The sequence below is a fragment of the Arachis ipaensis genome, chromosome B09 (genome assembly GCF_000816755.2).
Source record: "Arachis ipaensis cultivar K30076 chromosome B09, Araip1.1, whole genome shotgun sequence".
NCBI classification, from domain to species: domain Eukaryota; kingdom Viridiplantae; phylum Streptophyta; class Magnoliopsida; order Fabales; family Fabaceae; genus Arachis; species Arachis ipaensis.
Window position 1 is genome coordinate 35,942,095 of NC_029793.2, and position 14,761 is coordinate 35,956,855.

General features: G+C 38.0%; 1 protein-coding gene and 1 long non-coding RNA gene across 2 annotated transcripts in view; both read right to left on the bottom strand.

Moving 5' to 3' along the window:
* LOC110266579 lies at nucleotides 7,240-10,072 on the bottom strand. The gene is made up of 2 exons (XR_002353995.1): nucleotides 9,336-10,072; nucleotides 7,240-8,821 (listed from the first exon to the last, which is right to left on the bottom strand). It is a non-coding gene; the product is annotated as an uncharacterized LOC110266579 (long non-coding RNA).
* Nucleotides 12,455-14,761, bottom strand: part of LOC107615396 (pentatricopeptide repeat-containing protein At2g37230) — a 13,833-nt gene continuing 11,526 nt past the window's right edge. The window contains exon 4 of the mRNA XM_021111847.1: nucleotides 12,455-14,761. This exon is cut by the window's right edge and continues 41 nt beyond it. Coding sequence (XP_020967506.1) covers nucleotides 12,654-14,761 — 2,108 coding nt within the window. The 3' untranslated portion in view covers nucleotides 12,455-12,653.

Sequence of the window (14,761 nt, forward strand, 5' to 3'; positions counted from 1 at the left end):
AATCAATAAAGCAATTACATCAAAAAATATCAAACCAATTCTAACTGGTTTAAATTTGTCCAAGCAACAAAGAAAAAGAATGAAGGTTTCGTCACAAAAAAAAGAATGAAGGTTTCGTCATAAAAAAAAGAATGAAAGTTCCTCGAAATAGCAGCTGTACAATCCACATCATTTAACACAAACTAGAAGTTCTGAAATCTCATTTTTCCATAGCTGCAGGCTCAAACATATCGCCACCTAAATCTAACCTGCCACCTAACATATCACAAATTTCTAATCAAGAGGAGACTCAAACCTCCAGGCTTATATTAAAATTGTATTAACTTGAGGAGACTCAAAACAAATCAGGAAAAGCAAAAGAATTTCACAATAACCCAGAGCTAAACTTAATATTTTAATACTCCTTTATCTTGTTACTCAATAAATCATCAAAACAACCACAATCCAAGCAGATGTAAATCACAAAACTTGACTCTACATTTGTCTACTTTGCCATTGAACAGAGCTGGAAATATAAAACAAAGTTACAGGTAAATTCTAGTTTCTAACCCTGCCAACCTAAATTTCAGCACCTCTAAATTCTATTAAAAGCTCAGTTACTAATATGCAAGGTCAATTATTAGAATGTGATCCTCAAAATCTTAGTAAAGCAACACATAATTTCGATTCAGCAACATTAAACTAAGATAATCCATATTGATCAGCATCGTGCCATAATTCATTTTTACTAACTGAGGTATTATTATCAGCAATACAGTGACACATAAAATAGCAGCATAGAAGAACCAAAGCTAATTAATAATCACAACACATTCAATAATCAATAATCAGTAAATTAAAATAATAAAATCACAACACACAAAAAATAGTAGCCTAGTAGAACCAAACAGAGAAATAAATATAACACATCAGAAATTACCAAAACATACATAAATTAAAAGAAAAAAGCTACAAACCCTAAGATGGAGGACGCGGCGTGACTGAGGGTCGCAGACGACAAGGACTGCAACGAGTAGGATAGATGAGAAGTAGACAACGACACACCTGAGAAGCGGATGACAGCTTGACCGAGAGGAGGAGGAAACGGTAGCGCTTGCGATGATTCTTCCTATATGTGAGCGCGATGGTGACGCAAGAGAGCACCTTCGAAGCTAGAAGCCTTGAACAGAGCATGCAAAAGGGAGACACCGAGACAAGGAGCACCTCCGAATGGGACAGTGGCTGCGGTGGAACAAAGCTAGCGCCGGCGGGTCCGTGGCTGTGCGACAGAGGCTTCCACGTTCGCACAGTGGCTGTGCGATGGAGGGAAAGGAAAGTTGCGATGGCTGCTACACGATGGAGGGGAAGTGAGGGAGCAGGCGGTGGCTGAACGGAAGTGGGGGAGGACCAGGGGCTCGATGAGAGGAGCTCTTGACTGAGTGTGAGAAAGGCAGAGAGCGTGTTCTGGAGTCTGGAGTTTGGTTAGGGCTGGATTAGAGTAGCGGAGTTAGGGTTCAGCACCAACTAAATGACAGCGTTTGCTTCATAATTCAAAAAATTGGCCGGATCACGGTTCGACAGTTTAATGACAGTTTTTAAAAGTGGTGGTTTTGACGTCTGACCGATTCATTTTTTTGCAACAGTTCGCAGTTCAACCGGTTCGACTGGCCGGTCTGAACCAGTTTTTAGAACTTTGCTAATTAGTGAAAACTTGTACTGGGAAGGGAGCAAAGGGTAGAGCAGTTATGCATAAAGCAATTGTGTGGAAAGAAATTTTCATGAGTGACCACTGGTCAATACCAATTTTTTATGGATAAAAAACAGCGTCAATGCACATACTCTTACGTTTTAATAGGTTATATCTAACCTAATCATGTTACCTTATATCTTCACAAAAAAGAAAGAAAATTATATTGAGTATTGTTATACAATAAATTTTTTCAAAAATAAGCAACCCAGACACAATTTATATGATATTTCAACTAGTAAGTTATTGGTTTGCATTACAGAAGCCCTTTATTGGTGAAGTGACTTATTCACATATATTTGTAAATACAATTCAGATTTTTATTATTCTGTTGAATTATAGAACATGGATTATTACATCAGAAAACTCATTAGTTCATCCTTCATTAAATTGATTTATTGGGATTCTAACATATTTTTTTAAATCTGACATCAATATAAATAACACATATTAACTTATAGCTTACAATCGCCAAAACCCATCACAAGTAACGTTAGCATATAGCTAAATACATCAAATTTAAATTATTGCTCTTACAATGAATAAGAAAAATACCTATTAATTAAATTTTCATCATCTACTATAATTATATCCTACTCAGGTTTTAATACAAATAGAATGTTGTTCGCAGCTCTTTTGATGTGCAATAAAAAATGATTAGTTTACCTGACCCATGCCAATGTCATAATAAACGATGAAACAATGCCACAAATGAATACTATCTAAGCTAATTATATAAATAGGGTAGGACAAATAATTGGGTGGTATTCCAATTGAAGCCCATTCCTCTAACTCACTAAATTCCATTACCCAAACCTTTAATCTCTATATAGTCATAATGAGTGATATCCCACCAAAGAGATGCCATCTCCTATTCTTGAGTGATGATCTTATCTTGAAGATCTTTGTGAAAGCAGACCCAAAAACAGTAGGGAAGTGCAGAACTCTGAGTAGAGATTGGAATTCAAGACTATGCACCGACTTATTCGTCAAGCAAAACTATAAGAAAACCAAAGAAAGAGACCAAAGTTTCATTTTTGGGATTGGGTCCCCCCCCCCTAAATGATCAAAACTCAACATGGTTCGTAGGAGCCTCTGTTGATACGAGCCAGTAGGTTCATTTCAATGTGCCCATAGAAATCAACCAATATGGATGATGGGTGCATATTCAAAATATATAAATATATTTTAGTGTTGGATCCAATTAGTCAAAATAAAATGGATATGACATACAAATAACTCGAATTATTGACGCAAGTGAAACGAAGACCCATGATCCTTCTTTTGTAGGGCTGTTTGTTTCATCACTACTTTTTGATAGCAGATTTATTTGGATGATGTAATGGATAAATACAAATAATCAATGTAGGTGGACCGTTGGCATTGGGCACAGCTAGCCTTGTTAGTGTTTTTTGTGTTTTTTTGTAATTAGCGTGTGATAATCATTTGTCTAACTTACATGACGTATTCCACATGTCACAACTCCGTAAGTACACGTCGGATGCGACTCATGTATTAGAGCCTGAGTCGGTTGAGCTAAAGGAGAACTTGACGTTTCAAGTAACACCGGTTGTAGATTGACGACACTAGTGTGAAGAAACTGTGAGGAAAGAAAGTTCAATTGGTCAAAGTTGCTTGGAAGAGAGCAGGAGTGGAAGAGCATACTTGGAAATTGGAGTCTGAGATGCGGAAGGATTATCCTGAGCTATTCTCAGGTAATCACTAAATTTTGGGGACAAAATTTTTTATTTGGTGGGGAGAATGTAAGAATCACGATTAATTAACCGTTTTATTAAATAATTAAATTGCCTAAAATAGGTTCCAAAAATCTAGAATGTTAATTAGAAAATTTAAATATGATATTTGGACTCAGTAGATTTTTCTGAGTTGAAAAATATAATTTTCTTCAGAAAATTGTGTAAAAACGCGTACTGGTAAATTAACCGGTAATACCGGCTTAAGTTTGTCCGATACTGTGCGAGAATAATAAAAACAGTAGAAAATCTTAGAAAATAAATTAAAGTTAAAAATCGGGCACTAATTTTAAAGGTTTGGCTTAAAATTAGGCCAAACGGGCCAAAAACGCTAACAGGTTAAACTAGGCCCAAGTTGGGCCCAAGCCCAATACATATAACACCATTAATGAACCATACTCAACCACAAAACACAACACATGCAGTTGAGATGGGAAGAAGGAGAGAAACCCTCCATCGATACTATTCACCTCTAACTTCTCAAGCTCATAACTTGAGCTACAGAGCTCCGATCGCCGCACCGTTTATGGCCACGCGATCACCACGAAGAGATCTACAAAACCCACCCAAGAAACTGGTGCGAAAATTTCATTTTCTCTCTCAGCCTTTCCTTCCAAAAAAAATTCGAAAATCTAGTGTTTGGGATTTTGAGATTTTGATGTGTTTAGGATCAATCTAGCATGAAAAAATTATTGGGTTGTGATCCTACGATATTTGGGAAAGGTAAGAACCCTAACCCTCTTGTGGATCTTTGAGATTTTGAGTTTAGTGGTTAATTGTAGTGATATATGTGGTTTAGATTGAATATTGTTGGTGTAAAACTCAATTGGAGGTTGAACTTGTGGAATTGGAACTTTGGGGAGCTAACTCTTGTGATTGGAAGCTTGTTGGGCACATATTTGGTGTTTCGCACATATTGGAAATCGGCCAAGGTATAGTTTCGGTTTTCTCTATGTAATATGTAATATCTTGGGACAAAGGCTAATGGACCATAGGATATGATTGACATTAAATGTTGATGATTATGATGTATGATGACTTTGAGTTTATGTTGCATGATGATGGATTATTGATGTTGTGTTAAGATTGATTTTGGATGACTATTATGATAATGATGGGTGGTAAGTGATGGATTTGTGTATGAGGAATTATTGATGTATGATGTTATTGCGCATTGTGTGAGAGATTAATGAATTGATTGATGATTTGGTATAGAAATGATGAAAATGTGAATTTTAGGTTGTGGAATGAATTGGAGGATATGTGAATAGGATCTAGGTACATTAGGACTGTTTTGAATGTGGAATAAATGATTTGGTAAAATTGAGGTTTAGAGATTTTTGGTAAAAATGGATTTTGGGTGAACTTTGACGGATCATATCTTGAGCTACGGTTTTTGAAATTGAATGATTTTTATATCAACTTAAAGATAATTCAAAAAGCTTTAAAACGATATAGATTTTGTAGTAATCGGAATTTTGCAGAAAATGATATGATCGTCGGAAGTTGGTGTCAGAAATATGAATTATGTGATGTTGCAGAATTTGTGATTTCTGGTTTGTGTGCGTACGCACACTGCTGTGCGCGCACTCTAAACAGTGGCTATATTTTGACTTGTGCGTACGCACAGCCTTGGGTGCACGCACACCCTGTAATTTTTTGAAAACGTGCGTACGCACACACCGGTGCGCATGCACACACTCTGGTGCGCACGCACACGCTGGGAAGTGCGTTCTGTTGGGAGCGATCACACGTTTCTATGTGTGAACTCAACAAGGTAAATTTTGCCTTTTGTGCATATGCACACTTTGAGAAACTCTTCTGGGAGTGCATACACACAACCCTATGCGTACGCACACTACCCTGTTTTTCAATAAACACCTTGTTTTTAACTATTTTACTTTCTCGGCAAGCTTGTAAACTTCCGTAACACTTATTTAAAATTCTTTAACTTGAATTTAGGCTTGGAGACATGGAGAATACCATAAGTAGGTTAACTAGACAAATTCGGGTAAAAAGTTTAGAAAACGAAGGCTTAGGTTTCTGGAGTACAGAGGAAGGATTTGTTGAGTGAAATGACGGAGTACTGCAATGACGATTGAGGTAATGAGTTGTGGAAATTATGAATTGATGATGGCTGAGACGAGTCAGGAACTCGGAATGGAATGATGGATTACTGATGTATTGAAAAATGATTTATGAAAGCCACTGCTATATTATTTTATACTGAGATTGTTGAGACGCTATGCGCATAGCAAGGACGGTTGGTTAATCCCGCTTTTCGAGGTCGCGGCGGCGGAGTAAGGATGGTTGGTTAATCCTGCTTACGTTGAGATGTGAGGTCTATGGTAAGAATATCCCACTCGCATCCCTTCGGAATCACTAGAGTGTGCAGGCACTATATCCTGGACCGTGTTCCGGGCACGATATCTCGGGGGTTCTCATTCTGAGACCGAAGGGAAACATCTCCATGGAGATGTGTCGGGTTGACAGTTGAACCAACAATGTGATATCACAGCCAAATAGGACAGGCATTCATCATGTGCATCTTCTATCTGTTTGTTTGCTTTGCCGACTTGAAATTGCTTGCCTAATTGTATAACATGATTAATTGCTTCTTGAATTTCCTAATATACATGTTATACTTGTGCTTTACTTGCATTGCTATTATTTGTGTTTTCTACTGGGATTGAGGAGGTTCGGTAAGCGGTGGCGATGGGATCGCATGGCGGTTAGGCTGGTGAAGGCTGTGGGACAGCGGTGAACTGATAGTTAGAAATCCCTTAAGATAGTTTACCCTGTTTCATAAAGGATCTAAAGTTATGGTTTTGATTTTAGTTATGCTTTAAGTTAAATCTTATGATTGATATGAAGCTCTAGGATTGCCTCTGGCATCCTGGGGTCTTATATCTTACATTACTAGGCACTATTACCATACTGAGAACCTTCGGTTCTCATTCCATACTTGTTATTTTTTAGATGCAGGTCGCAACCCACCTCGGTGAGTTGCTTGATGGTGACAGAGCGGAGGACCTTTATCATGTTTTGGAGTCTTTTGGCTATTTTGTTTTAAGTTCTCTCACTTTTGTATTTATATTTGCCTTAGACGCTTACTTTGAGAGAGAGATTCTGTATATGCTGTTTTAACTCACAAAACTCTGTATGTCTGTATAACACTAGTCGGCCTATACTCCGCAGGCTGAGGCTAGTTCCTTATGACTATTATATCCTCTTATATAATTATATCTTGTTATCTTATATCTTTATCTTGTGCCTTAAGTTTGTAGCTTCGTACGAACATTTTGCGCTTTTGTAACTCTATTTTTGAGCTTATTCCTTCATTGGGTTTCTAGAATTATTACTTCCTTCTGTATATTTAAATGTATAAGCCATAGGATTGTCGTGACCTCTGATTAACCTTTGCTTTAGGGCATGAGGTAAAGCTTAGGAGAATTAGGGTGTTACACACGTCACCATTTTGTTGTCCAATACAGTAACCAAATTCAATCAATGAAAACCCTAAACCCCTCATTAAACCCTACTCATTCCAGCATCGTCAGCTCCTAATCATTCAATGTAAAGTTACTATTGCAGGACTGATAAATTAACTAACTATGACCCTCACAAATTAAAAGAACCTCACCATAAAAAACCATATTTTTTGATGTTATAAAGACTTATAATTTTACACAAAATTAGAGTTTCTATTTATTATTCTAATGTCATAGCAACCATGGTAATTGCTTAAAAAAAAAAAAAAGGATTTAGTTGAAGGCGCCCAACTTGCCTAGTGTTCTCAATCAGCATCCTTACATAATGAAGCAACATACCAGATTTCATAACAACATATATACCCATACACACTAATGGCAACATTGTGTTGACCTTACTCAGTTTTCCCCCCTTCTTGCAATGTACCTATCTGGGACATTCTAACGTTTACAGATTGAGTTTTAAACTGGCCAGACCATGAATCAGCGCATGCTGTTTCATGCCCATCCTCGTCACGTTGTTGTTGGCATGTCCTTCATGGTCCACCAACCCAAGTGACTCCACTGACATCTGCCAGTAAAGCTCAAACTCATGTGGCTCATGTGGCTCAAAGTTGGCATATATGGCCTTCTTAAACACCTTGCAAAAATTCCACATCCTTGACCCTCTGCACACAATTTTTTAAGGTGCCAAGCACATAGTTGGTGCCTAGTTGAAGGAAACACCTCCACTATTGCAACCCTCATTGCCTTATTCCCATCCATGTTGACAAGCGTTGGGTTTCTACTCCCATGACGTCCAAAAAATTCAGAAGCAGCCACCTGTATGTTCGGAACTCCTCGTCCTCAACTAAAGTGAAAGCAAAGATGCATGCTTTTCTGTGATGATTCACCCCTGAGAAGACCACTAGAGGTTTCTTGTACTTGTTTTCTCGATAAGTCGAGTCAAAAGCAAGGACCTTTCCAATAATTAGATTTCATTATCCCATCCGTCCAAAATAGGCTTCCAAGTCGATTGCTTTCAGCTATTGTATATCTGGCAACAGTCATCAAGTCAGCATTAGCATTTCCTTCCAAGTAACTAATGGTTGTATGGCGTCACCATCACTGATCCTGGCTCGTCGTTGCTTATGAACATAGTTGTAAGGATCCCTCTTTGTGAACTTAAGCATGCCATAACTGCCCGACTTCCCCGCAATATAAGCCATCACCTTTGAAGTTGTGATACCAAACTGCTTCATGCTATCAACCTGGGATTTGTCACAGTCACTCATCTTTCGGTGAGACAGTACAAGGTTACTGAAGATAGGTGACGCCATTTCGTGATTGTGGTCGTCATTAATCTTCCGCACCATCTACACTTATTGGCTTACATCAAGGTATATTTTCAGCTTCGCCTTGCAATCCGTCCAGTGCTCCAGCCTCTCCTCCTTTATCCTATCTGGACGATCATATTGCTTCAAGCTCCTAGTACCTTGCCAGTGACAGAAAAAGTCGCGCCTCACTAACACGCCATTAACACAACCAACGTCTCCCTTTCGAACATCGAATCCCCTTAACCTCACAAACTACTTATACACAACATATGCCTCTTCTTCTTATTCAAAAACTCTGTTAAAAGTCCTTAGCCAACAACCCTACTTGAGCAAAACCTTCCCCTTTTATTGGCTTATCTTGCGACCTTGTAATGGCTTCGCCACCAGGAGATCCAAACTTGAAATCCGTACTCTCATCCTCATCAGATGATGAAAATCCGACCTATTCTTCACAGCTACTAGCATTGGACTCTTCAAAATCATCACTTAATAGAATTGTGAAAGACATCCTCGTGCCCAACCCGCAAACTGTACCTGAAGCATCCAAAAATTAAACACAATTACATACTTTCAAGTAGAATATACATCCCGACAGCAAACTACATCTCAATTCCCTATTTGGATCAATATTACAATTTTCAAAAACAACTTATAGAATGACACTACTGCTGCTCACGTTGTCGCAATTTCTAGCACCATTACGAGGATCTGAACTTGAACAACATTACTTACCTACAACAAAATACTAAAATGAACAAACACACACGTTGAATAAAAACTACACCCAACATTCACAATTTAATGCATGTCTCTCAATGCCTCCCTAATTAAATTTATCTAATTAACCACCATTATATGGTCAAAACATAATCATTACATAAAGATACATCAACGTATGTCAAAAAAATTCTAAGGGCTTCCTCTAACAGCATACCCGACGTTGTGCACCAACAACCGCCTCCCCAGTAAACTTCGATTGTACTCCACTATTACCATCGTACTATCCTAGAACAACCATAATTCCATAGATAAAATTAGAGTGACATACCTCGATTCAACTCCGCCGACGACCACGACGTAGTTGGGCGGGCTGATTGAACCACTACAACTACACCACCGTTCACAAAAACCCCCACCCTAACACAAACACAGGTGTCCTAATCGATCTCCAAACACAACTCACCAGACACGTTTAAACAACTTCAGAATTTCAACGTGACAGTAAATGGTTCTTCACCAGAACAACCTAAACCCTTGCATAATCACATTAGCCAATTGATGGGAGTGACTACCTATGCCCTAAATTTAGTTTCACCTTTTACCTTTTCCCTTTTCTAAATTGCAAAAAAAAAAATTTCTTTTTTTCGGGTCAGGAATGGAAAATAATTTACATAATCTATATCTATCTCAATATAAACAAACTTGGGTATATAAATTCTCATATTTTGGGTATGGAGCATCCATCCTCAACACACCAATTGAACTCTTTCTGATGATTTTGCAAAGACATGAGGTCCAGCATATAAACAGAACTAGACATATAAATTCTCATATTTTAGGTATGGAGCATCCACCCCCAACATACTAATTGAACTCTTTCTAATGATTTTCCAAAGACATGAGACCCAGCTCAATAGCATCAACGGGGCCAGACACATCTCACCCCGTCGACAATGACATGACTCGACTAATTATCAAGGATGCAAGCCACTGCAACCCACTCCAACAGAGCTTGCTCCCTGAGGGGAGACACGAGGGGCACGTGTTGACATCTTTTTATATAAGGTCCACCTCTGTACATCTTTATTAGACTTGCATCTTTGCCATAGTGTTCACCTTTAAGTTATTATTGTTGGAAGAGTAAAACCCCTCCCCGGCCCCTAACCATTTACGAAATTGACCTGGCGCCCCCTCACCATTAGAAATTAACAACACGGTCCTTAACCATTCTCTCCGTGTAACCAAAAGAACCTTCTTACCGGTACTTTCGGTTACTTTTTACCCGAAAATCGACAAGAGGATCCTTTCGGTCACACGAGAGAATAGATAAGGACTGTGTTGTTATTTTCTAATGGTCAGGGGGCGCCAGGTCCTTTTCTAGATGGTTAGGGACTAAATATTTTAATAGTAAGGTTACACGTAGAGACTAAATATTCTTTTTAGATTTTTATAAGTGATATTTGTTTCATTCAAATGTTCGTGATATGACAAATTAATTTTAATTTAATTTTACGTATTTTAATTTTGTTTATTTAGTTACTAATTTGAATTTTATGTCAGAGGATTTAGAGTTTTCTTTATTTAACCTAAAGTTGAGTGAGTTTCTTCGATTTAATTTTCAAACCAGTGAACAAATTAGATTGAGGTATTTCTTTCTTGTTGTATCAAGAAATTGAATAAAAAATTAACTGATTCTTTTTGTATTCAATTTCTTGATGCAACAAGAAAGAAATACCTCAATCTAATTTGTTCACTGGTTTGGAAATTAAATCGAAGAAACTCACTCAACTTTAGGTTAAATAAAGAAGACTCTAAATTCTCTGACATAAAATTCAAATTAGTAACTAAATAAACAAAATTAAAATACGTAAAATTAAATTAAAATTAATTCGTCATATCACGAACATTTGGATGAAACAAATATCGCTTCTAAAAATCTAAAAAGAATATTTAGTCTCTACGTGTAACCCTACTATTAAAATTATGGTTGATGAATTTAATTCCACTAATAAGAAAAGCAGTTTAATTTTTCTAGAAAAAGTTGTATGGAATAATAATCTTGAACTAACTTTTTTTTTAGGTTCAACAATATAGAACAATATAGAACATACATGTCGTTCTTAAAACCCTAAATCCAAGACATAATAATGCTTAATCAACCCAAATAATGATCACTTTTGTGTTAAGTCTCGTTGTTAATGATTTCGTGCTATCTATTAAGTTTAACGTTGTTTGCTCTCCGTCCAAATGTAAAATATGGTAGAATGCATTAGATGCAAAACTTAAAGCAATGCTTTTTTTTATATTTATTTTCCAATTTTAAGTAAAATCCCTCCTCGGTCCCCTCATCATTAAAAAATAACAACACAGTCCTTATCCATTCTCTCCGTGTGACCGAAAGGACCCTCTTAACCGGAAGTACCAGTAAGAGGGTCTTTTTGGTCACACGGAGAGAATGATTAAGGACTGTGTTGTTAATTTCTAATGGTGAGGGGGCGCCAGGTCAATTTGTAAATGGTCAGGGACCGGGGAGGGGTTTTACTTTTTTTGGAATTGACCATCAATTTATCTTTCAAGAGATTTAATTTTTGACAAAATATCATGGAACCAAATATATTATAGGTTTAATTATTTTGTTAGCCTTTATAATTTCACCAAATTTGTAATTAGATTCTTATACTTTTTTTTTTTCTGTCAATTGGGCCTTATATTTTAATTTTGTAATTAGATCCTTACTAATGTTAAAAAAATATGAGCTAACGGAATATTTTTCTGCAAATTGAATATATCCATAATTAATAACCTAATTAGATCAACTACATGTTTTTTGGAAGAAATATTCTATTATTTTTAATGTTTTTGAGACGGAAAAGAATTAATTATAAAGTTAAAAACAACAGATCCAATTGAAAAGTAAAAATTATAAGAATCTAATTATAAATTTGATAAAACTATAAAGACGAAAAAGATAATTAAACCTATATTATATTGTGGTCTCATAAAGATTAACTCTGTTCACCGAAGCGTACCATTATTTTTCATTAATGACAAATACCGTATATATTTATCTAATTTTTACAAAAATATTGGAATAATTATTTATAAGATACATGCAAAGTTCAAGCAATCAAAAAGGGCAATCAAGCAGCGCAAAACAACAATCGGCGATGCTTTGAATTTGAACTTATAGTGACAATGAAGTCCTGGGCATAGCACAAATTCAAATAGTATATAGAGCCATTGTTACATATCGAAATCAAACTACCAAAGTCGACAAACAATAACTACTTGCATCCTAATCGCTGGATGAAGTGCTGAGCAGAAACAATATAGGGAAATAGATCAACATACAGATGAGCAGTATCAGTAGTTTCGTACCTATTCATATACCAACCTAGCGCAGCACATTTCTTCTCAGGAATATTGCAGTTTTATACTTTTATATAATAAATTTGTATAAAAGGAAGTAATGTCATTTATTATGATACATGAGACTACAGAGTTAGTCAAAAGGAATAGCAATTTTGGATCAGAATAAAGAACAATTCTTGAATTCTAAAAAAAAATACAACTGATTAGGATCAAGATATAACCCTGTAATACTTCTCAACTCTAAAACCAAAAAAGAAAAATAAGACGGACCAAATTATGTAGCTGGAGCAAATTTCTTCTTTCCTTCTCTCTTTAGGGGACTTCCCTCTGTCCCCTTGATCATTCTCGATAAAATATCCGCTTGCTTTGTGTTCCCCTCTCGATTAAGGCTCTTGATCAGCTCATCACGGCTACTCCAATCTGTTCCGCCTCTTTTCTCCAAAATTTTACACAAGATGGAATATGCATTGAGAGTCTTCCCCGCTGCCAAGAGAGCATCTAAAACCTTATCATAAATTGAAAAGCCTACAATATAGTCTCTCTCAAGAGCAAAATCAAACAGTTTGAGAGCAGCAATTGTCTTTTCTTTCTCACAAAGAACAGATAGTAGGTGGTCTAAATCAGGCTCGAATCCATTTTGATTCAGTAACTCAATACGGCCCAGTGCTTCTTCGACATGACCTCTCATGAGAAGAGCCTCCAAAATTTTAGAAACCAAATCCATATTCTCCTTGATTTCCTTCTCCACCATACATTTCATTACTCTGCTAGCCGTTTGGACCCTGCCATCTTCAAACAAACTCTCCATAACTGATCTAAAAAGAGTTGACTCCGGTACATGTCCACTTTCGAGCATGCTATCCAAAGCTGTCTTAGCATCAGCTGGTTCACCATTTCTCAGGTAACTCTCGATAAGTAACCTGTAGGAATCTGCATCTCTTGCAACCCCTCTCCTCCCCATGATCTTTAAAATTTCAAAAGCAGAATCAGGATTTCCTTCTTTCGAGTGCCCGTGGATCAGATTATTAAAAGAAACTGAATCCTGCACACCCTTTTTCATTAACTGGCGGAAAAACGTTTCTGCTTTAGCTGTCTGGCCATTTTCACAAAGATACTTAATCATCAGGTTATAAGCACTAGGTTCCATATCAAAAGAACTCTGCGGTCTCAAGATAATTTCCTTCTCAATTAACTTGTCCAACAATTTCACTGCCTTGTCATACACGTTGGCCTTGCAGAAATTCTCAATCAAGACACCGTAGTGACCAGCCTCTGTCGGAATGCTCAACCTTATCATCCCTTTCAGCACATCCCCAGCTGCGTCCAAGTCACCGCACTCACACTGGCAACTCAGCAGTTTCATGAAGATGGAATTATCCTTGGGGGCAATATACCTATCCACCATCTCCCGCAACACATTCTTTGCCTCGGCTGCTTTCCCAGCATCACAAAGCGCAGGCAACAGTGTAGTGAAGGTAACGGCATTCGGCTTAACACCACAAGACTTCATCTCCTCGAAAATCCTCGCGGCATCATCAACCCGCCCTGCCCCTACATACCCTTTCAACATAGTAGTATAACTAATCACATTGGGCACAGTATCTCCCCTCCCCTTCATCTCCGCAAACAACTTCTCCGCCTCGTCAACATTCTTAAACCGGAAATACCCATTAATCATAGTGTTATAAGTAACAACATCAGGTAAAATATCCCTACTCTTCATTTCATCATAAAATCTAATTGCAGAATCCAATCTCAAAGACAAGAACATACCCCAAAGCAGCAAATGGTAAGTATGCCGGGTAGGCTCGATGCCTTCCCGAAGCATAGCATTGTAGTACCTTTTCGCCATCATATACCGTCCGCGGCGGAGAATGACCTTGAAAAGCGCATCGTAGGACTTCACGGTGCGGTCGACGCCCAGTTCCTTCATCTTCTGGAAGATCCTAACGGATTCCTGAACGATGCCGGCGCGGCCGTAGGCGTCGATAAGGGAAACAAACATGTCCTCGGAGCAGGGGAGGCCTTTCTTGGGGGCGTCGAGGACAATCAAGCGAGCATGGTTGAGCTTCGAGAAGCGGCCAAGGATCTGCACCATCTTGAGTGTGGTGCCTGCGTCGTGGACGAAGAGCCCGGCCCGCTCGACCCATCGGAAGAAGCGGAGGGCCTGGTCGGGGGAAGAGGAGGTGCCATGGAGGATGTTCCAGACGAGAGAAGAATCCATGTGTGGGGCCACTGAGCGAATCGAGTTCTGGAGGCGGGTGGTCCAGGCCCGGTTGCTAATCATCCTGATGATTATTGTTTCGGGCTTTTCCGGGGATTGCTGATGGGCTTTGTTTGCTGGGAGTGGTGTATCGGGTTGGGTGGATGGGTTTTGTGGTT